The sequence below is a fragment of the Semicossyphus pulcher genome, unplaced genomic scaffold (genome assembly GCF_022749685.1).
Source record: "Semicossyphus pulcher isolate SPU_LCO1_2020_fin unplaced genomic scaffold, fSemPul1.0.p SCAF_10, whole genome shotgun sequence".
Classification (NCBI taxonomy): Eukaryota; Metazoa; Chordata; class Actinopteri; order Labriformes; family Labridae; genus Semicossyphus; species Semicossyphus pulcher.
In genome coordinates this window covers 24,424,317-24,448,732 of record NW_027211604.1, presented here as the reverse complement: position 1 = coordinate 24,448,732, position 24,416 = coordinate 24,424,317, and the positions used below count along the sequence as shown (strand labels likewise).

General features: G+C 41.7%; 1 protein-coding gene across 1 annotated transcript; it reads left to right on the top strand.

Annotated features, from left to right (window-relative positions):
* Window positions 1-135: 135 nt before the first annotated feature.
* dhrs11a (dehydrogenase/reductase 11a) lies at window positions 136-23,709 on the top strand. Its single transcript, XM_069671202.1, has 7 exons — window positions 136-478; window positions 19,572-19,781; window positions 20,669-20,763; window positions 22,351-22,480; window positions 23,266-23,358; window positions 23,440-23,505; window positions 23,597-23,709. Exons 1-7 carry the CDS (start codon window positions 347-349, stop codon window positions 23,636-23,638), a joined length of 768 nt encoding a protein of 255 aa, XP_069527303.1. The 5' UTR covers window positions 136-346; the 3' UTR covers window positions 23,639-23,709.
* The last annotated feature ends 707 nt before the right edge of the window (window positions 23,710-24,416 follow it).

Genomic DNA, 24,416 nt, shown 5'->3' with positions numbered 1-24,416 from the left:
TGTTTTAGTTCTTTTCCAGTAGGTGGCGGTAGATAACCACACGGAGAGCTCTTCAAGCCACAGGGCTCAAAAAGAAAGTGGGAGGTGATGTGAACCAAACATTTACTCACGCCAGGGCTGTTCATATTACATCCAGAGGAGCGCATGGATCCGAGCTCAGGCACACTGCCCGCCGCTGTCCTGGATGCTGCACAGATTGAGACTGGAGGACGCTGCATCCCTCTCTTTAAACATATAGTGAAAAATACTTATAGCTATATCTGTGACAGGTTGAACTAGGCGGACTGAGGCACAACTCAGGGGCTGTTGTTTCGTGTACATCACCGGTGTAGTCAGTGCGGCGGAGATGGAGCGGTGGAAAGGCAGAGTGGCCCTGGTGACTGGAGCCTCTGTGGGGATCGGAGCGGCTGTAGCCCGGGCACTGGTCCAGCAAGGCATGAGGGTTGTCGGCTGTGCCAGGAGTGTCGACAAAATTGAGGTGAGTAATTTAATTTAACATCTTTAACTGCTGTGAAACAAGTCGGTCCGGCTCTCAGGAGACGCTAGCTCTGTTAAAGCAACAACAAACTAGCTAACACACGTTAACTGCTAGCTAACGTTAGCTTCACAACTTCAGCTAAGAACCTATTGCCCCGACCGTTAAGCTAATGTGACACTGCTATGGAACACTGGCTGTTAGTCATTTTTTTTAAACTTTATTAAAAAAAGGAAATTTACAAACCAAGATGGGCAATTATTAAAACAATTAAAGGATATAATTTAAATAAAAATTGTGAAATTATGATTTTACACATTTAAATGCAATAAATGCTAGCTAACATTAGCTTTAAAACTTCAGCTCGAACCTATAGCTCCAATGTTCAAGTTAATGTGGACACTTTTTTATTTCTTTATTTAACAAAAGGAAATAAACAAACCAAGATAGGGAATGGGTATCCATAAATACAGGACAGCAATGGTGCAAGTGCAAAGATCAAGCAATGATTGAAACAATATATTGAACACTGTCTACTTGTGAAATGTATTTTTTCTTTATTTAACAAAAGGAAATTTACAAACCACGATAGGGAATAATTATAAAGGATATCAATTAAAAATGGTGAAATGATCATATTACATATTTTAATGCAATAACTGCTAGCTAACATTAGCTTTAAAACTTAAGCTAAGAACCTGTAGCTCCAATGTTCAAGCTAATGTGGACACTGTCTACTTGTGAGATGTATTTTTATTTATTTCTGTAATTAACACAAGGAAATAAACAAACCAAGATAGGGAATAAACGTCCCTAAATATAGGATAGCAATCAGACCGCAATGGTGCAAATGCAAAGATCAAACAATGGTGGAAACAATATACTGAACAAACAATTATTCTATAAAACAAACACAGGAAGGGAACAATCTGATGAGAAGACAAATTTCAAGAGGGCAAGGTCAGAGACATTAAATAACTAAAGAACAGGGTCTGGGTGTAAACAGTTTTTTTTTAGCCTTTCTATTCCTTTTTTTCCCATATGTTACAAATGGTTGTGAAAACAATGACATGATGTTAACCCAAAATAATTACAAGATTACAGTATCAGAAACAAATTTTTTTGTGGTCAAGATGTCCATAAATAGATGACATCTATTAGAAGTAAATGCAATAAACCTTAATGCGGCTTTTGTAGCTCTGTTTGGTAACAGTATGGGCATATTATTCTGTGATGTAACTAATGTTAAAGAACCAGTGCCAGAGTAATTTAAAAGTTATACTTAGAAAGCATATCACACTATTGTGTAATGTTAATTAAAATCTATAAAGACTCTAGGAATGGTGGCAGAGTTAGGTGTGTTAACCCTGGCTCCATCCCAACTAGCTATTGTTACTTATTTCCCCTCTGGGTATCATAGGGACTCTGGACTTCTTCTCTATACTGAAGTATGTGATCGGTCACTTTATGTTACCACTAACCGAATGAGGAAATGCTCCTAAGCCAGCATCACGCTGCATATCAACCATCCACATAATCTGTTTTAATCTCTTTTATTAATATATTTATTATTAATCCTTGCTGGAAAATGTATTTTCTATTGGCTGACCTTATCCAGGGAGGTCAGAGGTCAGGGTCAGCCGCAGCAGAACAGCATTGACAGAGCTGGACGGGATTCAGTCTCTATGCCTTCATGTCTTTATATAAAATGACACTTTAAGGAACCTGCAAACAACTGACATCTGTGTGGGATAGTTACTCCCAGGTAACCCTGCATCCTCCATTTGCTGCCAGGTAGAGTCAAGCCACCCCCCAACACTTTCGAGTGGTTGTCCACTAAATTTGAAGACCTGTGGTTTGATCCCCTGTTCCTCCAGTTAGCATGTTGAATTGTCCTTGTGCAAGTCACCTAACCCAAAATTGCTCCTGAAGGCATAGCCAATCAATGTGTGCGTGTGTGTTAATGGCTTACATTAGATCCTGATCTGCAGGTTGGCACCTTGCATTGCAACCTCCACAATCAGTGTATAAATGTGTGTGTGTGAGAGGGTGAATGTGGCATGTAGTGTAAAGTGCTTGGAAGACTTGAAAGGTGTTTAATAAGTGCAATCCATTTACCATTTTGTCTAGAGTGTAGAACAATGTCTTTCCTGATAAGTTTGCTTTTCTCTTCCGTCTCTCATCAAATAATCTTATTAAAAAAAAAAAACAATACTAGAAAAAGTAACTCAAATTTCTATAGTAAAGCATATTTAGTAAATCCATTAACAACAACTGTAACTGTGTAAATCTCAGTTTAGACTCTTTTTATTTTCAGATTAATCTCAAGACTGGTTTTAAGAACACTTTTTGAAGCTCTGTCATTTTTGCTTGTGTCTTGTTTCTGTCTCAGACAAAAAGGACTCCGGGTTTTATTCCCAAACTATGAGGATACCACTTAACTGCCTGTACATTGTCTTATTAATAACATCATTACTGTGATTGAATGCAAGATGCCCTGCTTCAAATGCAGCCAATAACATGACTCAGCACCCAATCATTCCCACACTGGGAGTTGGATAAAACACTCTGTGGAACTTCATCCACCTTTAAAGGTGACCACCTCAGAGATGATTGTTTTTTCAGTGTTCGGGTCAGTTAAACTGGTTTCAGCGTGTGGTTAAACATGGAAAAGTGGATTTCAGCTCATTCTCTATCCCTCAGAGTCTTTGTCTTAACCTGGTCTCCGTGCACTCTGGTCTTGGTTTACATGTTGTTGACGACAACACGACTACTTTTGTTCTTTGTTCCTTCTTAGATCTCTCTGCGCAGCAATGTAAATTTCTAAAGAGTTTTGGGACAAACATGATCCGACACACACGCATCACATTATTCAGGTCAGTGCTCAATTGGCTGTATAACTAAGAGCTTAAATCACACCCAGTTTGAGTATAAAAGTCCAATCAGTATTTAAGCCCTGCTCTCATCATGACTATGAAAGTAATTAGTGCCAGTGGTGATTACGTCTGAGCTGCATGTGCATATTGAACCAGTAAAATGGCTGTAATTGAAAATGAATTAATTCTGAAGGGTCAAAAAAAAGTTGAATACAGTGGTTGTGATTTCTGTGACGCATTCTGGCACCTTGTGGCAGATGCCTCCTCTGGGGCAGGTGTCAGTGGCCCCTCCCCTCTCACTCTTGTCTGACCATAAGCCATAAGGCTGCTGCACCTTGCTTATCTTGTCAGCCAATAATTAAGCCGCATTCTCCTCAACCCACACCTGTCCCAGCTTTCTGTACCGGGCTCCAGGCGGCCTCCTGCACATGCATTTAACCACCTTTTAGCTTAGCTGTTCTGGCATGCCTGTAGTTGTTGAGAGCACTGTCATATCTGAATATTTAGATGTTGCATACAGCACTGTGGCAGTTGCATCAGTTTTTGCTGCTGTGCTGTTTACAGTCTGCATTGTCATAGTTTGGTAAGAGTGTTGGGGCAACAACCTCAGTCAGTTTGAGGAAGTCTGCTGATGTTGTAAAAGCATGAATTGCAAGCAGGCGTGTAAATCATTTCCAGGGATTCCCACGTAGACTGGAAAAGTTTGGAATTTGATTAAAGTAGTTTCCAGATCTCGATAAGTATGGTAAAATCTTCTCCTAGACTATTGCCCCTTTCCTGTTTTCTTTTGCAGTTGCATACTGCAAATACATAGCATCACAAATAACCAGATTTAAAGCAAATATGAACATGATTTGTTCTTTAAGGCTGCGATCATACATGTTCCCTATGGACACGGGGAATAAAGGCAAAGTTTTCTAATTTCACCTTTTTAACTCTATAACCCTGACCCTTGGTTATAAAAGAGGCAAAAGACATAGTTGGAAGTAACAATAGAATATAATTGTGAGGACTGGACAGCCACAAAGAGGTAAATACAAGTTTCCCCAGTCGAATTATGTTCAGAACATTCTGCTAAGATTTATGAGGAAATTCTTAAAGTATGACATTTTAAAAAAAATTTCATTTTTCTTAGGATTGAAAAAGAATAGGTTCCTTATTTTAGTTTGGTCTTATCCTCTACATGAAAGCATTTCGCCCACCTAGACTGCACACACACACACACACACACACGCCCATACAGGCATACCGTGAGTGTGTATTGTGCAATAGATATGCTCCCTCCATTCATACTCTTGTCACATGTCCCCTCCTGTCAATAGTTAACTGCAGCAGCTCGTTTAAGCCCAGTTTGTGACTTGTGCAAGAAGAAAACAAGGTCCCACCATCTAAAACTTTGGTATTAGTTAACCAAGATACAAACACCAACCTGTATAAAGGGCTATATCACAGGCACAGCATCTAAACCTGTTACAAAAAGTGATTTAATAAGGTATTGATCTGGTCAATCCAGAGATAGATCTCAGTTTCTATAGAGCAACAGGATTCCATTTCTCCCAGTCTGTGACAGATTTCATCACTTGTACAAGACCTCAGAGAGCTGTCTGTGCGAGCTGAGGGACAAAGCCAGCATTGTGCTCTCTCTCCTATGTAAACTGGGTTCTTGCTGTAGTTGTGCCAAACCTGGCTGCTGCTGCTGCTGGGGGATGTAAGTGTCCATCACTAAGCAATTGTTCTTGACTTCCCTTTTGATGTTTATTCCTTTACTCTGGGAAATAAAGCTTTTACAATCAGGGTTTCAGCAGATTTCTTTTTCATGGTACACCAGATAAAACAGTGATATTTAATGTCAAATGTTTTTTCATTGTCAACAAAGCGTGGAGAGTTGTGGCTGCAGTATTGTTGTGTTGTCTATGACACTACAGAGTAGTCAGTGGGGGAGCAGCGAGCTGAAGAGAGACGTGTGGTCACCATGGGCTCTGTGCAGGAATGGAGACGACAGGGCCCTGTCCAAGTAGCAGCCACACAGCTTCTCATTAACTCTTGTGAAACCCTCTAAGAGCAGTGGGAGAAGCTTTTATTTCGCTGGGAGACAAATCTCTTCACACTGCACATAATGTATTCTTTACGGTTGTAACGGTTTAAAAGAGGCCTCGGTGCATAGGACAGCAAAGTGTGCCTTTGAGAGCCATATGTGTGCACATTCTCATTACAGCCACGCTCTGCAGAAAGTGATTTCAGTGGTGAGATCACCGTTACAAAGATCCTCTCAGGGAGTTTAATACATCTGTTTGGTTATTGTGGGGTTTTACTAGAAGTATTTAAAGTGTGAGATCACATCTGACTGAGAGGAAAAGAAGAACGTCTTAGACTGATGATTCTTAAAGGAGGGTTCTCATAGTACCACTAGTTTGTAGTATATCTGGAGATACTAGAACCCTAGGGGTACATTGGGTAACTGTAGGGTACTTGAGCTTTTTTTGCAATATTAATTTAAAAAGCAGCTGTAACGCAGAATTCCTTAAATTTGTTTTAACAATAAATTTTGCAAATGTAATCACAAAATGTAATCTAAAATATATTTATTATTTCTATTTTCATTGCAAACTTTCAATCTGAACTGTCACAAAATATTCTATACTTATACAATATATTAAGTTTGTTTGCTTCTTGTTGACATTTGCTCGGGGCAGTTTTCTAAATCAAGTGACAGATACATATTGGGAAAAAGGTTTTAATGTTGAAATTTAACTCAGAGAAAGAAGCTGAAACGGAGCCCACAGAATACCGTCAGTCTCACACACATAGTAGATCAGGCCCTGTATTGTACATCTTTATAAAGGCTTTTCTTGCTCCACTTTGTTTTTGGCTCAGGGGGTTCCTGGCTGAACAAATATTTAAAAACATTATTACTTTACAAGTTTGAAAGCACTGTGTTAGAAAGCTCTAAAATGGCCGAGCCCACAGAGCCCACATGTTGTTATATCTGCCTACCTGGCACAATGACATGCAGTAGTCAGTACACTGCTATGGGAGGGTTAACTCAAGTTGCTGATCACTACAACTAAAAGGACACTAGCACAGGGCAGTACACTACCGAGGCTAAAGTCCTGTCTGCCATGATATGCAAATCAGCAAGCACAACAAGTATTTTCCAAAACAGTAGGTAATGTCAAAACATGGGTTAGCTAAAGCGTCATCATCTCTGCTGTGCATGTATTATGTACGTATAAATAGGACATATACTCTCACCGGCCACTTCATTAGGAACACCTGTACAATCTAAAGCAGTTCAATCCAACATGGATTCTGCTTTATGAAGTTTAGTTTTTGCTGACATTCTTAAGTGTGTAAATTCAATGATTATCACTGAGGCTGCAGTTAAAGGTGCTGTTGTACTGAACTACATTATACTGAGATGTGTCTAATATTTTGTCCTCCCTATTTACATACATGAGGGGGCCAGAGTATCAGGAACACCTCTGAATATAAAGCAGCTCAGTGCAGCCCCACCAGCAGGTATGAGCCTGACTCTTCTAATGCTTGAGCTTAAATTCAAACATGGCAGCTTGTGATCAAATTGTTCAAAAGGAAGAAACATTTGGTCAGACATGTCATGCTTTCTTACTTTGCTCATGCTACACACCTCCACCAAGGCACATGAAGTTTCTCTGTAATCCTGCTGACAAACAACACTACAAAATAATGTAACCTCCTTTACAGCCCATCATTTTAAGCTTATATTTGATGTCACACTGCCATTGTTCTTTCTTTGTGTTTTACCATATTTAAAAGGAAAACTGAATAAAACATTAATATAGATAACAGAGATGTGTTTTTTATTCATCTGCAAAATGTGATGCTGTATGCTGTGGGACTCTCCCATGCCCTGGCTACTTTAATGCATGTCGTCTTGCGTGCGTATGTCTGTATGTTGCAAATATAAGCTTGCATAAGCTTGTGTATGTTTTTGCATTATCTGCAGGTCAGGAGGTCAGTGTCAGTGCTGATGTTGCTATAGGGCAGGCAGAGTGGGATGGGTTGGGGTCTGTCACATGATCAATTAATCAATGATTTGTGCATCCAGTGATTCCTGGAAAGTATGCTTTGTGTTGTACTGCAGACAGGCGTATGAAAAGCAGCCTAGTTCTTGGGTCTTGTGTGAAATAATTCATCATTAAATAAGTGAATTTGCTTATTTCCTTTATGGAGAATCTCTTTCCTGCCCGTGCTCTCTGTAGTTACCTCTTATTGAACCTGGGCTGGATGCAGAGAGAACATTTGCTTCTGGATGATAAAAACATCTATTTCTATTGTTCGTTTTAAAACCATGACGCTCTCATTTCAGGGGTGCTTTGAGGCTTCCCAACGCAGAGTCATCTGTCAAAACACAAAGCTTTAGCTGCTGCAATTTTAGATCAGATAAATTTAGCAAACATAATTTGTGGGTTTTTAGTGATACAGGGATTGGAGGTTGGCACACACACAGCGTGTGTTCGAAGGAGATTTAGGGAGATTCTGCCTGAAACATGATGAAAGAAGATAAATCTATGTGCTCAGGAATAAATAAAATCAGTCTGTTGTTGCGTAACTCAAACCAGGATCACAAGGGACAAACACATGATTTTTTTAACATAACATTCACTTTCTATTGCTTGCCTGTTTTAAGTTCAGGCTCTGTTCCAGTGGGCTCTGCACAAAGAGGCTCTGCACAAAGCTGAAGCCTCTACACTTTTTTCAACCAGCTTAAGCATCTTCTATTAAAGGGACTAATTCAGTCTCTCAGTCTTTGGCAGGTGAGGCAGCAGGTTAATTTAAGCTCTTGGCTGACCAGCTTTGGTTTGGTGCCCGGTCTGACGGAGCTAAAAAGTGCTCCGTCATGCTTCAGAAGCAGAGGTGACACAATAAAAGTCGATCAGTGTCGGCCCTCCAGCACATCTGAAGCTGTCTCAGACACCTCCTGTAGGCTGTGTCTGGACAGCCCGTCCTGTTGTTTCACAGTGAATAGATTTCACCTCCGAAAGGATCTGAAGTGGGTCAGGTCAGACAGCTTTGCTCTCTTTGTCTCACACCCTCTCTGCCTCACTTTGTGTGTCTATCACTCTTTTATTCTCCGTCCTGATTCTTCTTCTTTATTTTTCAGCCTTTTTAACGTTTTGTTATTTTTGCAAGGACATACAGTTCGATGGGGTCAGTTTTCCCTACTATTATCCAAGTACTTCTCAGTTGTTTGTGTATTAAAGTATAATGCACGGCTCTAACGGTGCACTTGCAAATTGCAGAGTACTCGTTTCTTTTCAGGCAACTGTCACTCTGTTTGTGCCTGTTAGTAGAGACTTCAGTTTGCAGTGTAGTTACAGAGTTGCATCCGGCTTCTCTGTCTCTCTGAATAAATATTCAGTGCACTGACATCTTTGGTTAGAGTGACAAACACTTCAAATGACACTTTGTACTCCCTCAAACTTGGGATAGAAAAGCTCCGACGTGTTGCAGGAAGCATCACGGTGGGGTAAGTATTATAGACTCTGTTATACTTGATTATAGACAACATGAATGGATAAAAATGGGTAAAACAACAAAAACACGTAGAGCTAGATCATATAGAGAGACATACAGAGACTCGTATACTACCATCAGGAATTCACACGGTAATGATGATGTTTTGTCTTTTTTAAAAAGAGTTTTCCAGGCCTGGGTTTTCTGTTGGCATACATTTCCTTAGAAGGGATGGGTGTCGAGAACCGGTAATTTTTGATACCGGTCCGTGATTGGTCAGTACGGAAAAGTACCGATATCTCATGAACAATCGGTGCTCCTATCTGTATTTGATGTTAACATTTGGTCTTATTTAATGTCGTTTTCATTCAGTCATTCTATTTGTAGCTGGCGCCCAATGATGACGAAGCCGCCGGCGCCGTTTTGTGAGTTTAGTGGGTCTATATGGCGGACAGAGCAAAGCGTTGATGGGCTCACTTCACTAAATTTAACTCTGGTGCATCTTCGTGAATCTTCAGTAAAAAGGTAGTTGCGTCTTAAGTGGGTAACACCAGCAACCTCTTGAAACACATACAAGTTGAACAGTGTATGAATCTGAAGCAGTGCAGCTTGATTGACTGATTTAGCAAAGCGCCTAACGCCATTGCTAGCGTTACTGCTAGTACGTCCTCTGTGCAGCCTCCGAGTCCCTGTGGCTCAGATAGCAACGCTGCAGACGGGATTAGCTGAACTAAAAATTAAAAATTAAAACACATGGTTCTAATAAATTAGCCTGCAGTTATTCAGTCACTGTTGTTAGCTAGCTTGGGTTATTAGCACTTCTTAGTCATGTTCAAATGTAATCCATAGACAGCGTCAGTCAAACAGCAGCCCCAGCTTCATCCGCAGTGGCTAACGTTAGCAGAAGTCAGACACCAAGTTAAACCTGTTCTCCGTCTCTAAACGAGGGAAAATGATACAGGAACAAAACGCAGAAATCACAGTGTTGCCATGGTTACTGTAAAAGATTTACTTCACTACAGTGGAGTCCAGTAGGTGTACGTGTGCTAGTAAGTGATAGCTTCGTGTGAATTTTGAGTTGCCATGACAGCCAGAAAACTATTTTAGTATTGTTTATGATTGTTACTGTTACTACATTTACTGTTCATGTTAACTGTTGTTACTGTCGGGAGAGGACCACAGCCTTTCACCCCAGTTACAGCCCCCTTCCAGAGGCACATTATCAGACACCCCAAATAATGAAGAGTGGTATCGAATAGAGTATCGATAAGCAGTATCGGTACCGATAAAATCCTAACGTTACACATCCCTAGTCCTGAGTGGATCAATACAAGAAATGAAATGTTTGAGGCTCTAAATTTCCCAGATCCCTACTAACCACGTGTCTCCTCAAACCCCCTTAGAATTTTTTGTGATGTGTGATGTGCAGAATACAGTCCAGTACATCAGCACAGAGTGGTCCAATCATTTAGTCATAGTTCTACCCTTTTTTTCCCTCGTTCCACTTGTTGTCCTCTGTGATAGAAATCACAGCGCCGCCCTCTCCACCTGCATACTTCCTACTCCTGACCTCATCGAGTTACTTTACGGCTTCTCCTGCTCACAAGCTTTTGTCTTACCCATGCAGAAATGTTTTCCACTGACTGCATGTTTTCCACTCGAGCCGAGAGCTGACAAAGACGTATAGCTGACTAATAATCCATCATGTTTCCAAGGATTCTGCCCCCAAGAGACGCCACAGCCTCACCAACACAACTAATAACAGCATTTCCTCCTATATGAATCCTCCCACAGCAGCAGCCCATGCTGCCTACACACAGAGTAATGAAATATAGGGGATGCTGATAACTAATCAGTATTCTTTTTGTAATGATGCAGAAAGTGACGCTGCCTGTCCTTACCTTATCTCTGTTTGGATCAAAGAAAAACTCATGAAGAGCAACAGAGGAGATATTCTTCTTTAGGCACAGTCATGCAAGAGATTTACAAGGAATCACAGTCTATGCAAATTATAAATCACATGTTATTGATGGGACCGATCTGAAACACCATTTTATCTGGACTGCTGCGGTTTAGCAGGATGCAGCAGTGCACGCTTATGCAAACTCTTCTACTTTCATAATGAAGCCTTTTGTCTCTCACCCAGGAGACCGCCGATCAATACAACATTGATGTGTTATTGGAGCTCAAACCATTATCTTATGTTATTCCATAACAAGGACTTTTGGTGCATTACCAAACTGTGATGGTTTCCAACTTCAGCAGGTCACATTTTGTTCATGTCTAGACACCAAAAGTACTTTGTAATGTTTAGGAACAGATTTTAGTTCAGCCCAAATAATCTCTAAAGGACTTACACACTGATGTCATAATACTGACCCAGCCCCCTTCTGAGGAGATTTTTGTGGCGTTTAATTAACTCCATCCAAATCTTGATATAATTGAATTTTCTGTAGGTTTGATCTTCAGTTTAAGGCAAATATAAGAACTTTTTAGGGTTCAGTTTTGCCAGCTTCTCCAAAAACGGGCCCAATGAGCTGACCAGAACGTGAAGAAAACACAAGTTTTCCACAGGACAGAAGGCTCCAACCATGGGCGGAAATGGTGTCTCTTTTTTGGAATTACATTTTCCGCTTGAAATTCTTGTTAGAATTTAACTTGTGTTTATTTGACTGTTTATATAACCTTTATTTTATCAGGAAATAATCCCACACACAAAATCTCTTTTACAGGGGAGTCCTGGCCCAGACAGCAGCATGAAGAGTTTCACATAAAGAACAAACAGACTAAAACAAGCAGAAACTTCTTCTAACAATAAGACAGGAGCATTCACTCATCGCATGATCTTTAATTCAGATTTTTGTCACTTCCAAGTTTATAATTGTCACGCCCATAAATGCAGAATCAGAAATTCTCTCACTTTTATTCATCTATCCTGGCTGCAGTCTCGACTAAAATCTGTCGACATACGCTAGGGATGCACGATATTATCTGCACGTTATCGTTATCTGCAGATTATGGCTTGAAAATGACATATCGGCCGATATTTTCCGGCGATAAAACATCCCTGTAATTCTGCCTAAATGCTCGATGATTCCCTGAAAAGGTTGACGTAATGCTGCAACATTAACTCAGCACGAGCGTGCGCAAGCACTGCCTGCACAAACTTATCAACAATATACAAATAAAGACTAAAAAGTCACAGAAACTCGAAGTTTAACAACTTTGACAACTCTTAACTAGCTAACAGTTAGCTCACATTCTCGCCAGTTTACCGACTTTAACATCAAACACACCGAAAGGGTGCAAGGTGGCAGTTTTTGGCCACTACAGTAAGAGCAGGCATGATATCAATTCCACTACAGGGGAGACTTGATGTTCTCTGCAGTTAGGTGGAATAAAATCCTGTGCCTAATATATCGGTATCGAAGGTATCAGGGTTTGGAAATATTGGCATATCTGCAAAAAATCCAAGATGGTGCATCCCTAACAGATACCCACTTCTTTGTCTTTTCTTACTATCAGAGGTTTTGTCAGACTTGTATCAGTGCAACACAGTATTAACTTATAATTGCAATATTTCATCAGTAGTACTCCATATCAATGAAAAATAAACCACTTGAATCAGTCAGACGTCTTCTCAGTGCCCTCTATAAATTATTCAAAGCTCTTATGTCAGGAGTGTTTCTAGTTATGTGTTTTTCAGGCTCACCAGGGTCTCACACTGCTCACAGTCTGATTGGTCTGGACAGCTCAGTGACCCCTGTGAGCTGCTCCCCCTGCACCTCCACTGTGCTGTCCTCTCGCTGCTTATCATCTCCCAAGGTGTGAGCTTTACTGGCACTGACGTTCCCTTCCCGGGCCTCCTGCTATGATAGGTGGGGCGCTCCCCGTCCTGTCCTGTCCTGTTGAAGACTTGCAGGAAAGCTGTGTGTGTACCGTCTTTTAAAATGTGTGTTTGTATGTGGAGGCCTGACGTGCACACGGGGAATACCTCACATAAATGTTAAGTGCTACAGTAAAAGCACGCCAGCACTTGTAATTGAACGTACATTTGAAGCAGAGTGAGAAGAGAGCACTTTGTGATGAAGCGCAAACAGAGACATTTTGAGTTCATTAAGTTCAATGTTTTCAAAACTTTGTGGAGGGGGTGGTGGAGGGGGCTCAATGAATAAGAATGCAAATTGGATTGTTTTTGCTTCGACTGCAGCCAAATTGGATTTGTTGCTGGGTGTTTGTCTGATATTGGACACATTTTATGGCTGCTCTAAGCTGACACACTGAATAGACCTGCTCAGACTGGCTTGGTTTGAAAGGCTTCCTCTGTTTGGATGCGTCTGATCAACACCGTCTCCATGAGACTCTCCTGAGTCTGTGTTTGTTGTTTGTGCTGGGCTCGAGTTGTCATAAACTTAGCATGCATAATTCAAGATGTGGCTCATAGCTGGCATTAGGGCCGTCGTCAGTAGAGCCCGACAGATATATATTATGAGCCGATATCGGATATATTGGTTTGAGTCTATTCTTCAAGAAAAGGAAATCTTTCATTACAGAACATATAATGCTGAAAACAATGCTTGGGCTGGTGTGAAAGTGGTGTCATAATAGATTTTGTCTGGCAAAGCACTCAGACTCCATCGCTCTCAGCACTGTCTGTACTTTGTGCAGCAGAGCATCAGTGCTAACAGACGTCCTCGCTTGCACTGGTTGACTATAGGGCTGCAACAAATCATCATTTTCAGTATCAATTATTAACCAATTATTTTAACTGGGACTTAATTATCAGGATATTATTAATATATTAATCAGAATCAGCTTTATTTGCCAGGAAGGAATGTGACTGGGTTTTCTTTGCTCTCAATGTACAGACACACATACTGAACAGTTTAACTGATGGGTTGCCTCAAAATCAGTATTGGTAATAGTCTTAGAATCCGTATCAGTGGCCTGCAGTCCTCAGGCCTGTAGTGAGTCGTTGTATGTTTGTTTGGCATCAGGTGCAGGAATAACCCCTCACATGAGATGGAGCAGGCATGTGATGCTGGGTTTCTAGAAGGAGCAAGTTTCAACTAAGACAAAAGAGCTGGAGAGACTGTTCATACGATGTTAATGTGAGTGTTTGAGTTCAGGCTGCTGTCTTGTTCTTGTACAGCTGGCAGAAATGCCATCCTCGCATTCTTTAAGATCATACGTAGAATAAAGATCTGCTGCTGCCTGTTCCTGCTTTTATGACTTTGTTTTGGGATATAAAATGCCGACACACTGGTTGCACCAGTCTATTACACAACACCTGGCTGCCTGCTCTGTCTTTACTCTATCAGGGTTATGAAAGCCTTTTTTATTTGTGCCAAATACCAACCATCAGTGTCATGCACAGGGAATGTTTAATCAGTTTGATCAGCCTACCTTGTATTTAGATGAACAGTTATTTACGCTACAGAACACTTGTGACAATATTTCAAAGATGAGCGGCCCTGTGTTTATTCCCAGACTGGAGCTCCCCAGAATATCCAGCATTTCTGTCAATGATTGTCGTCAATAACAAAGGGTGTGATTATTTTCTTATCTCCCTCTCATGATGAGACTATCCTGGAGGTCGTGTTGTAAAACCTCCCTGTTCAACCTTTAGACCTTTGGATGGCGGTCTCTCAGTGTGTGGACGAGAGATAATCACACAACCATCCCATTTACACTACTGCTGCAATCCTATTATACAGCCTGCTGTCACCTTTGACCCCGCACTCGGCGTGATGGTGCTGTGCTATACTTGAAAGTGTCTATTTTTATGTCCCACCATAGCAGTTCAGCAGGATAATGAGGGGTCGGACTCAGCAGAATAAGAGCGTCTTGTTTGTTTGAAGAAAAGAAATCAGTAAAATAAGAATCAAGTTCAGCTTTTATTTTCCTGATTTTTCCAAACACACTTTGTTTCATGGCTTTAAGGGGAGGTGTTGTTACAGTTCAGGGGTTACACTGGTGAAGATAATCGCTCTTTTGTCTGTACATCTGTGATTCGGATTTTCCCTTGAAGCCGAGCTTGTACGACCCGTCCTGTTCTGCTGTTGTCCTGCCTTCTTATAAAGTAATAAATGTGAAATGTGAGTGAATTTTGATCACTTTATCTGCAGTATGCTTCAGTTTGTGTTCTCACTCTGCTGTTTCACTCTCAGGCTGCCAACCCTCCCTCTCTGCCTCCCTCCGTCTGCACACTTTTTGTGATCACTGGACAACAGGCTCCGTAATGAGGATGAAAATGCATCATGACAGGCAAAAAAATGTTGTGTGTCACAGGTACTTAAGAGACCAGGCAGGAAGGATTAAGAGGGGAGGAGGTACCTACGAGACATTTCAGAGAAAGAAAGGAGGCAAGCTGTTTTTGTCACACAATCCCTGTTATTGTCTGTGAGAGAGTCGGCTTGAGACAAATCTAATTTCTCATCGCTCGCCGCTCATGGCTGCTGCCTGCTGCTATCGATCTGGCTCACCACTTAAAGCTTCTCTGCCTTCAGCACTTTGGCATCTTTTATTTTTATCTCCTTCCCATTCTCCTGCGAGTTGTTGTGCTGGTCCATTTGCACCAGTTCCACATGAGTGGGTGAATGATTGATGAACGCAGTGTGGGACAGTGATGTCCCTTACATTGTAGACCTTGTATAACAGCAGGGGTTAGAGGCCATGAATGTTACTATGTAGGCATATGTCTGAGAGTGCTGCGTGGATCTAAGTACATCCATTACTGTAACATTCAAAGGCTTTATGACCTGTTGTGACATTATTTGTCTATTGATTTGTTTGATTTTTAACCTCTCAGCATTGTTCTTATCAAGATGCTCGGGTAAAAGGCAAACAGTGATTTTATTTGCATTACTGATCCGTGTTTGTATGTGCAGCCGTTTCAAATTGCTCTGTGTGCTTCATTTTTGCTTTCATTGAAGGAAATTTTACAAAGAAAACAAATCAGTGAAAAGGAATCGTGTCCTGGCGTTAGCAGCAGCTCAGACCTGGAAACTGTACCCTCAAAGAAAGGGAAGGCTCAGCTTCTCTTCCACAGTTGTTGTTGACAAAGGTGATATCGGCAGCCCCGCCCCTTCATGATTTTGATTGGTCACTGAGAGAGAAGTGACATTGACAACGCGGCAGGGTTCCACAAGTTGAACTATTTTCAACTGACGGCAACAAAAGACAGGCGAGGACGTTGAGCGCTGAAAACACTGAACTGCATTGGTCTTGTATAGAAGATCGGCGCTGTTAGCCAACACAGATCCAAATAGTTATGAGCTCTAAGCCCACAGGCCACAAAGTCCCTACTTTTACAGAAACGGAGCCCTCCTTAAAGCTTAAGGAGGTACGGCTTTGTCCACAGGGGGCACCACAATCAACACACACCAAAAGTTACTCACAGCATCTTTAACTGTGACAGCTCAATACATGTACATAAATAAAAGAGTGGATTTATTTATTTGCATTTGTTTTGAATTTGAACATGTCCAGATATGACATTTATCATATATGAAAAAATATGTATAAATATCAAAATGTAAGAAATCCCTCCTGTCTGACGGGACGACATCGTCACATGATCAGGGTCAGAAGTAGCTTCAGTGGGAGCTCAACGCCGCAGAAAGTAATATTAGATCTTTCACTTCTAACTGACAGAAAGCAACCTAAACTGTAACAGAACATGGGGATGCAGTGTCCTGTTGCTGCACGAGTGTCTGCTACATCTGCTCAAGCTCTTTTGCTGCTAGAGCCTGATGATGATGATGATAATAATAGTGATACAGTTTATTTGTGAAGCACTTATCAAAGTGTTACAAAGTGCTTTACGAAACATAAAAGCCCAACGATAAAATACACTACAATGTATGTATAAAACAGGAAGACATGCAGAATTATAGAGGAACACCTTAAAACAATGGTTGACTAAAAATAATAAATAAATACTATTGATAAGATATATTGATGTAAAAATCACAACAAGGCCTTTCAATAAAAATTGGTCTTCAAAGGTGATTTAAAAGAAGAGTTTCTCAGGCAGGTTGTTCGGCAGCCGAGCGCCTGAATGGCAAACCCACGGCCTCCTTTAGTGTCAGACAGAATCAATACGATAAGTGACTGATGCAATGCACTAAAGATGGCAAATTCAAAGGTGTGAGCTAGGCAACTAGCTCGAAGTAATAGGGATGTTTGTTGACCTGTCACCTTTTGTTGATGAAGACTCATAGTATTGGCACAGCGCGCCACCTACATCTAATATTTGGTAATAATTAGCAATGGTTTTAGCCCACTAGCGATTGGGCCATGTTTAATTAAAAAGCCTGCCTGAGCGCCTCCAGCACACCTTCAAACATGGTACGCTGTCGTGCAATGTTTAATTTCGCATCAAGGTATTTACTCCCAGGTGCTTAAAGGTGTGTCATGATTAACCTGCAGATATGAAGTTTCAGTTTAGATTGTGATGAATGACTTATGAGTACAGTGCACATGTCAAGTATGTTACTGCTGCATTTATTATCTGTGGGACAGGGTGCTGTAGTGCCATTGGTGTAGGCGTGGCCAGCATGTGGGCTGGTACTGGATATGTCTGTACAGCTGGTGCCAGAACTCCCACCCACACACACACAGAACAGAGAGATTCACAGCCTGAGACTTCCTGTAGTTGGACCGTGATCACAGCCTGTTTGCTCTGCTGCTCCCACTTAAAGCTCAGTCACACAACTAATTCTCCCCCTCTTACAAAAGACTGGCCCGGCTTCCCCTTTACGTTAACCTGCTTTCTGAATAAAGTCTGTCTGCCCGCTCCTTCGTGCCTGAGAGCCGGTCCAACAGGGATTCGGGCGAGTGTGAAGTAAGATCATTGTTTAAATGCAGCTCACATACTTAACTTTAAAGGCATTACTGCAGCGGAAGAGTGATCACAGCTTCACATTAAAGGTAATGGACAAAAGGGAGCAGTTCCATTGTCTACTGCATGGGAAGGAAGACATGGTTGTAGTAACATATGAGACGTTCTCAGCGTTGTAGCATTTTGACAGCTTTATTCAGGTAAAGCCGTCTCTCTGGATAATCTGACTTAAACAGCTTAGACAAAGAAATCTGCACACTTCAGCTGTGCGATAGGATGCATTCACTGTATTACACCTTTTGTGAGAAAAAATGTCATCCTGATTATGAAAAGCAGACTTCACATGTTTATATTTCCTCAAGACACAGCTTCAGTGGCTGCCACCGTCTCAGATATACTGTAGTACTTTTCAAGTCCAGGTGTCAGACATGTAACAGAAAATTCCACATCATAGTTACATTAATCTACACTACTACATGAAGTGTTAGCTCAAAGTAACCAATAAACAGTTGGAAACGTTAGCTTAACGTAACCAATAAACAGTTGGAAACATTAGCTTAACGTAACCAATAAACAGTTGGAAATGTTAGCTTAACGTAACCAATAAATAGTTGGAAACGTTAGCCTAACGTAACCAACAAACAGTTGGAAACGTTAGCTTAAAGTAATCAATACACTGTTTGTAACGATAGCTTAACGTAACCAATAAACAGTTGAAAACGTTAGCTTAAAGTAACCAATAAACAATTGGGAACGTTAGCTTAAAGTAACTAATAACCAGTTGGAAACGTTAGCTTAAAGTAACCAATACACTGTTGGAAACGTTAGCTTAAAGTAACCAATAAACAATTGGAAACGTTAGCTTAAAGTAACCAATACACTGTTGGAAACGTTAGCTTAAAGTAACCAATACACTGTTGGAAACGTTAGCTTAAAGTAACCAATACACTGTTGGAAACGTTAGCTTAAAGTAACCAATAAACAGTTGGAAATGTTAGCTTAAAATAACCAATAAACAGTTGGAAACGTTAGCTTAACGTAACCAATAAACAATTGGGAACGTCAGCTTAAAGTAACTAATAACCAGTTGGAAACGTTAGCTTAAAGTAACCAATAAACAGTTGGAAACGTTAGCTTGATGATGATAAAACTGTTTAAATAGTTGCTTCAGTGTAGCACTTGTTTAAATAGCTAAAAAGAACAATGAAATAAACAGCTAGCTAAAGTTAGCAATAGTTAGCTAAAACTAGCTAAGGCTTTTGCAGCCCAGATGCTGTTTCACAGTGTTGTGCATCCTCTCTGTGTACCACTAGCCCCACCCTTATCACATGTGCCCCCTCCTGTCTGACTGGCATCCAGAGGGAGACATCAGGTGACCGGTGCAGCTGTGCCTGGCAGGGGGATCTGTGTCAGTTTGTATCAAACCCTACTGTGGTGCACAGCCAGCTGACCTGGTTGGAGTGTAGCCTGCTCGGCCTGCAGCAGGCTCAGCCCAGCTGTATCCTGAAGGAAGAGGCATCCTCAGTGCAAAGGCATGATTACATTTTTGTTAAGGGAGGAAATGTAATGAATCTGCGTTATACACACCTAGACCTGAGTGGCCAGCCACACTGGCGCTGACTGGTTATCTCTGGCCCTCAACTGATGTGGTGTTGATTTTATGACTGCACACTCACATCTGTCTCAGTGTCAGAGTTGTTTGGTTCGCACGCTATCTTGATTATTTGGCTGCAGGTTAATCATTTGTAACTCTTACCTAGCAGTGTCTCAGTCCAGATAATCAATGTACAGCCCCTTTTGTAATGCAGCTTATAGGGTTAATAATGTTTTTATCGTCTTTCTGAAAAAATAAGCTTGGTGTTAAATTTGTGTTTTTCAGAAGCTGGCAGCAGAATGTCAGAGTGCAGGCTACAGCGGCACACTGATCCCCTATAAGTGCGACCTGTCCAACGAGGAGGAGATCCTGTCCATGTTTTCTGCCATCAAGACGCTGCACAAGGGCGTGGACGTGTGCATCAACAATGCTGGACTGGCCCACAACGAGCCACTGCTCAGCGGAAAGACGGAGGGCTGGAGGAACATGATCGATGTGGGTGGATCACAGACACACAAATATTAATTCTTTGGCTGAAACAATTTGGAGAGACAGTTAGTATTTATGTAGCATAGGTACGGCTAGATTTATCCCTTTTATGTTTGTGTTATTGATTTTAAGGCCTCTCTGTTCAAACAGAAAAGCAGAGGGAGGCGCTGAAACGGTTGCCCAGAGCGAGTGGAAGTCCTGTGTTTGTAGAGCTTGTGTTGTGCAAAGAATAAGAGTAAAGCAGAAATGTGTGGATCCATGGACGTACACACACACTGATCCCTCCCCTCACAGAGGCTGCTTCATTGGCTCCGGGGAGAGGCTCTGGCAGGCACAGCAGAGGCCCGCTAATGAAAGCCGGCACTATTTCTCTTGTTGGGACATTCTGATTCATTGAGCTCTTGACCACTGCAGACCCCCTGCTCTAAAGGCTCCGTCTCCATCGTCCTGCATTTGTAACGCTCGTCCATCTTTAGCCATGGCAGCCCATGCGAATGTGTACAGCAGTGTATTTTTAGCCTGTGTGTAATCTGTACGCTGACCTTGTTTGGTCACTCCCCCCTATCTTGCCGCCATGTTGGCTTTAACCTGTCGTCTCTCAGTGTCACTACGGGAGCAGCTTAGAGGCTGCAAGCTGGACAGGAAGAGCAGGTTCATGTGGTCCAACACAGTGACCCAGTGAACATTAGCTGACCTCATACAGTGTCATCACACGTTCTTCAGTGTGATTCAGCAATTAAACTAATTTAAGTTCTGCAATTATAGTGTGAATTTGTCTACTTGTACTCCCTAAATCCTACTACACACAGTATATTGCACTATTGCACTATATTGCAAAAACCACACGTATGATACAGCTTTGCTTTAGTGTGCTGTCTTCTCCTCCCCTGCAGGTGAATGTCTTAGCCCTGTCTATCTGCACCCGCGAGGCCTACAAATCGATGAAGGAGAGGCATGTGGATGACGGCCACATCATCAATATTAACAGGTAAGCTGTGCAGATAACCTTAAAATCTAAGAACAAATGTATGGATTAAATTCCTCAGATAGTTTGTTTAATCTGGCAGGCAAGAAGTAAATCCTTAAGTAGACCCTCTATCAATGTGAAAGGCTGATGTTTAACTTAAAGATCTCAAAGACCTCAGTTTCATTCTCTTTCACCTGTGGTGATAAACAGTAACTGCAGGAGCACACTTCAGATATACAGACAGTGCTGCATGTGTGACGTCCACGGTCGGCTCCGGTTGTAACTCTTGATTTTCCTCGCTGACGGTCGCTTTCCTTTTCAGCCTGTTTGCTTCATCTGAGCGTCGAGTTTGTTTCTGTTTCGTTGGATTTTCACTTCTTGTTGAAGTTGTATCTGTAGTCATCCATCTTTTCTTTGTTTGTTCAGCCATAGTAGATTACTGTTTACTCACAGCACTTGCAGAGAGCGGAAAAGCAGCCGCTTAGCTCCGCCTACCCTCTCTGGCAGACCAACCACTGCTGGCTGATGGAAAACGCGCCACTAACTGGGCGCCGCCACAGACACCCAGCCCATAATAATACTATATACTGCAAACACAAAGGCTTTCATCAGCGGGCCGTAGGCTCAGTCAGCATTGTGTTACCTCATTCAGAGAGAGATAGAGACTTACAGACATTTATTTACATGAACATCTTTGAGATTATTACTTTAAACCTAATTTTGACTTTTGAATTGTATTCAAATCAATATTTGATTGATGAATATAAATTTGAATATAAATTTGTTATTTATTTACATATTTATTTATTTATAAATGATAGAAAAATTTTGGGAATAGTTCTTACCCTTTTGATAAATATTGTTGTGTTAGTGAGATTAACACAGAGAACATAAAGACTTGCAGGTATCTATCGAGTCTTTATTTACAGTTCTACCTCTAGATTCCTGCTCGTCATCATTTCGTCATCAGATCCCTTCTCCTCCTGCTCCTGGGGGACATTTGAAAGAAAACACTGCAGCAGAGACAAAAGCAGCTTTTGGCCACAGCTGCTCTTGTGTACAGGGATTTTTGTGTTACGCCATAACGTCAGCTGGGTTTGCATTCACTAGCAGGCCACTGGCTCGTCCTTTCCTTCCTCCCCTGTACTTCAACTTTCACCAGTTCACCTGAGATAACCATAGCCCCACTAGATCCATATCCAAACAGTAATGAGCGATTGACTATTGGCATCACGTTCAGTCGGGACATGATGACGGCAGGTCTTGTGATTAAAGCGGCTCACACCTTCACAAAGTCCCCTCCGTGTTTTGGCTTCACTATAAGAACGAGCCGCGACTTAAAACTTCACGTTGATTTTATGTGAACGTGAAGATGAGAAAAAGATTTAAGAGACGGCTGGGATGGATTTCTTGGCAACCTCTCACCAGAAGATAAATATAACAGAAGCTTACCGAACTCCAGCGAAACTGTCAGGTTCTTATTCTGACACAGGAACATTGTTTTGGACTTTGTTTGGTGTGAAGCTGGCTTTGAAATATGATTATCATGTTGGAAAATGAAGTTAGATCTCATGTATCTCTCTCTTTCTCCTCCTCTTCTTGTTACAGTATGGGCGGACACCGAATGGTACCAAGTTCTGATGAGCATTTCTACTGTGCCACGAAATACGCTGTGACGGCTCTGACTGAGGGGATCCGGCAAGAGCTTCGAGAAGCAAACACCCACATTAGAGCCACTGTAAGTTAGTTCTTCTTTAGCCCGGGCTATTGCACACATCTTGTATTACATAAATCAATCTGCATACAGTATTTCCTGGCTTTAAATGAGTTTGAGGAAGCGTACGCTGGTGTGTAAACACTGAGCAGTAAATTTCTAATGCAGAATTTATACACAATGTTCCACTATGTGCTAAACTACAATCCCCAAGTATCAGTCCCCCTGCAGATACCAAGTATGTAATAAATGATTATTATTTTGACCTTTTAGCCGTTTAATAATACCACTCATTTTGCTTTAACGAACGGCGGAAGCTTGGATTAGCGTGCATTTAGCTCGAGCGGACGAAGAATCTTAATTCTGTTCTTCATTTCTTTAGTTTTTTTCTCTTAAAATAAGAACTGATGAGAATACCGTTAAAGTACCGGATCATTGAGCAGTATCGATAAGAGTAGTAATACCGTTAAAATCTTAACGTTACCCATCCCTAAGTCAAACTGGGAGGAGACCCAGAGCCCGCTGGAGGGACTATGTGTCCCATCTGGCCTGGGAACGCCTTGAGATCCCCCAGGAGGAGCTAGAAAATGTTGAGGAGAACGGAGAGGGACGTCTGACCCTGACCTGACCCTGACCTGAGCCCAGATAAGAGGAAGAAAAGGGATGGATAATAACTGTTGTCTCTAATACAAAGAAATGAAGCGACATTCTTTGAGGTTTAACTTAGGGGCTCGAGCAGCTTGGAGTGTACCCCCAGTGCTACATGAACCAAGCTTTGGCTCCTTTTAATACTTTGTGCTCCCCTGCAGTGTATATCACCTGGAATAGTGGAGACTGAATTCGCCTTCAGGCACCACAACAGTGATCCAGAGAAAGCAGCTGCAGTGTATGAGAGTATGAAAGTAAGAGATGTATTACAGATATAACAGATATATTCATCAAGTGAAAAGGCATCAGTGACTCATCTTTTCTTTTCTTGTCAGTGTTTGAAAGCAGAAGACATAGCCAGTGCAGTCACATTTGTCCTCAGTGCCCCTCCTCATGTCCAGGTAACTTCCCACCTGCTTTAGAACCTTTTAAATGCACTGGTGTTGAATGGTGTTTAGTTTCTGTATTGCTCTTTCATGTTTGTGTTGTCAGATCGGAGATGTGCAGATGAGGCCTGTGGAGCAGGTGTCCTAGCAGTGAAACAGGAAGCTGCAGGAGGTGCAGTCAGACGGCAGCCACGGTGTCTCCTTAGCGACCTCTGCTGGGCGAGGGAAGGGTGGGGGGGGGGGGCAAAACAAATCAACTACAGCTGTGTTGGATCTGCAGGGACGTGGTCGACGGGGGCTGGAGCCTTAAGGAGGCTGTGCGGAGGAAATGAAGGGCGTGGACTTTACAAAAACCACTACGAAAAAATACTACTGAACGCAGCAACCCGGTTTAGCCTGGTGGAGCCTGGTCCTGAACTGAGCTGCAACTCCAAACTACAGTAGGAACAAGCGAGAGAGGAGAGCTGCTGCTGCGCTGCGTGGTCATCTGCACGACCATCACGTCAGAGGGAAGAGTATGCCATTGATTGCACATGTTTTGTTTTTGTAGGTCATATGACATATCTTTTTGAAATTAAAAGGAAAGAGTAATTGCTGTTTATAAAAATGACCGTTTTCTTTTGTTTAAAATTTTTTATAAATATTTTAACTCTTGATCATAGCTAGATGTGGTCTCATACTCACTAACCATATACAATACTATGCCGTACTCACTGTAACTAACCATCAGTTTACACACCGTATGTTTTCCACAACACGTTCAGTTATCCAGTTTTCAACCCGTCTAAGGAACCAGGAGACGTATCAAAGACAGATGCCCTTCTCTGCTAAGCACACAAGTTTCTACAGTCCACCTCTCTGCCTGTGTACGTCAGTTTTTCTGCACTTTGGATTCATTAACGAGGAGTCATAAGAAGGTGAAACAC

Bases quoted from the DNA above. Each gene is read 5' to 3' on its own strand.
- dhrs11a (XM_069671202.1), top strand. From the start codon at position 347: ATGGAGCGGTGGAAAGGCAGAGTGGCCCTGGTGACTGGAGCCTCTGTG. The intron at 19,782-20,668 runs GTGGGTGGATCA...CCTCCCCTGCAG, and splicing joins GCTGGAGGAACATGATCGAT to GTGAATGTCTTAGCCCTGTC. The intron at 20,764-22,350 runs GTAAGCTGTGCA...TTCTTGTTACAG, and splicing joins CACATCATCAATATTAACAG to TATGGGCGGACACCGAATGG.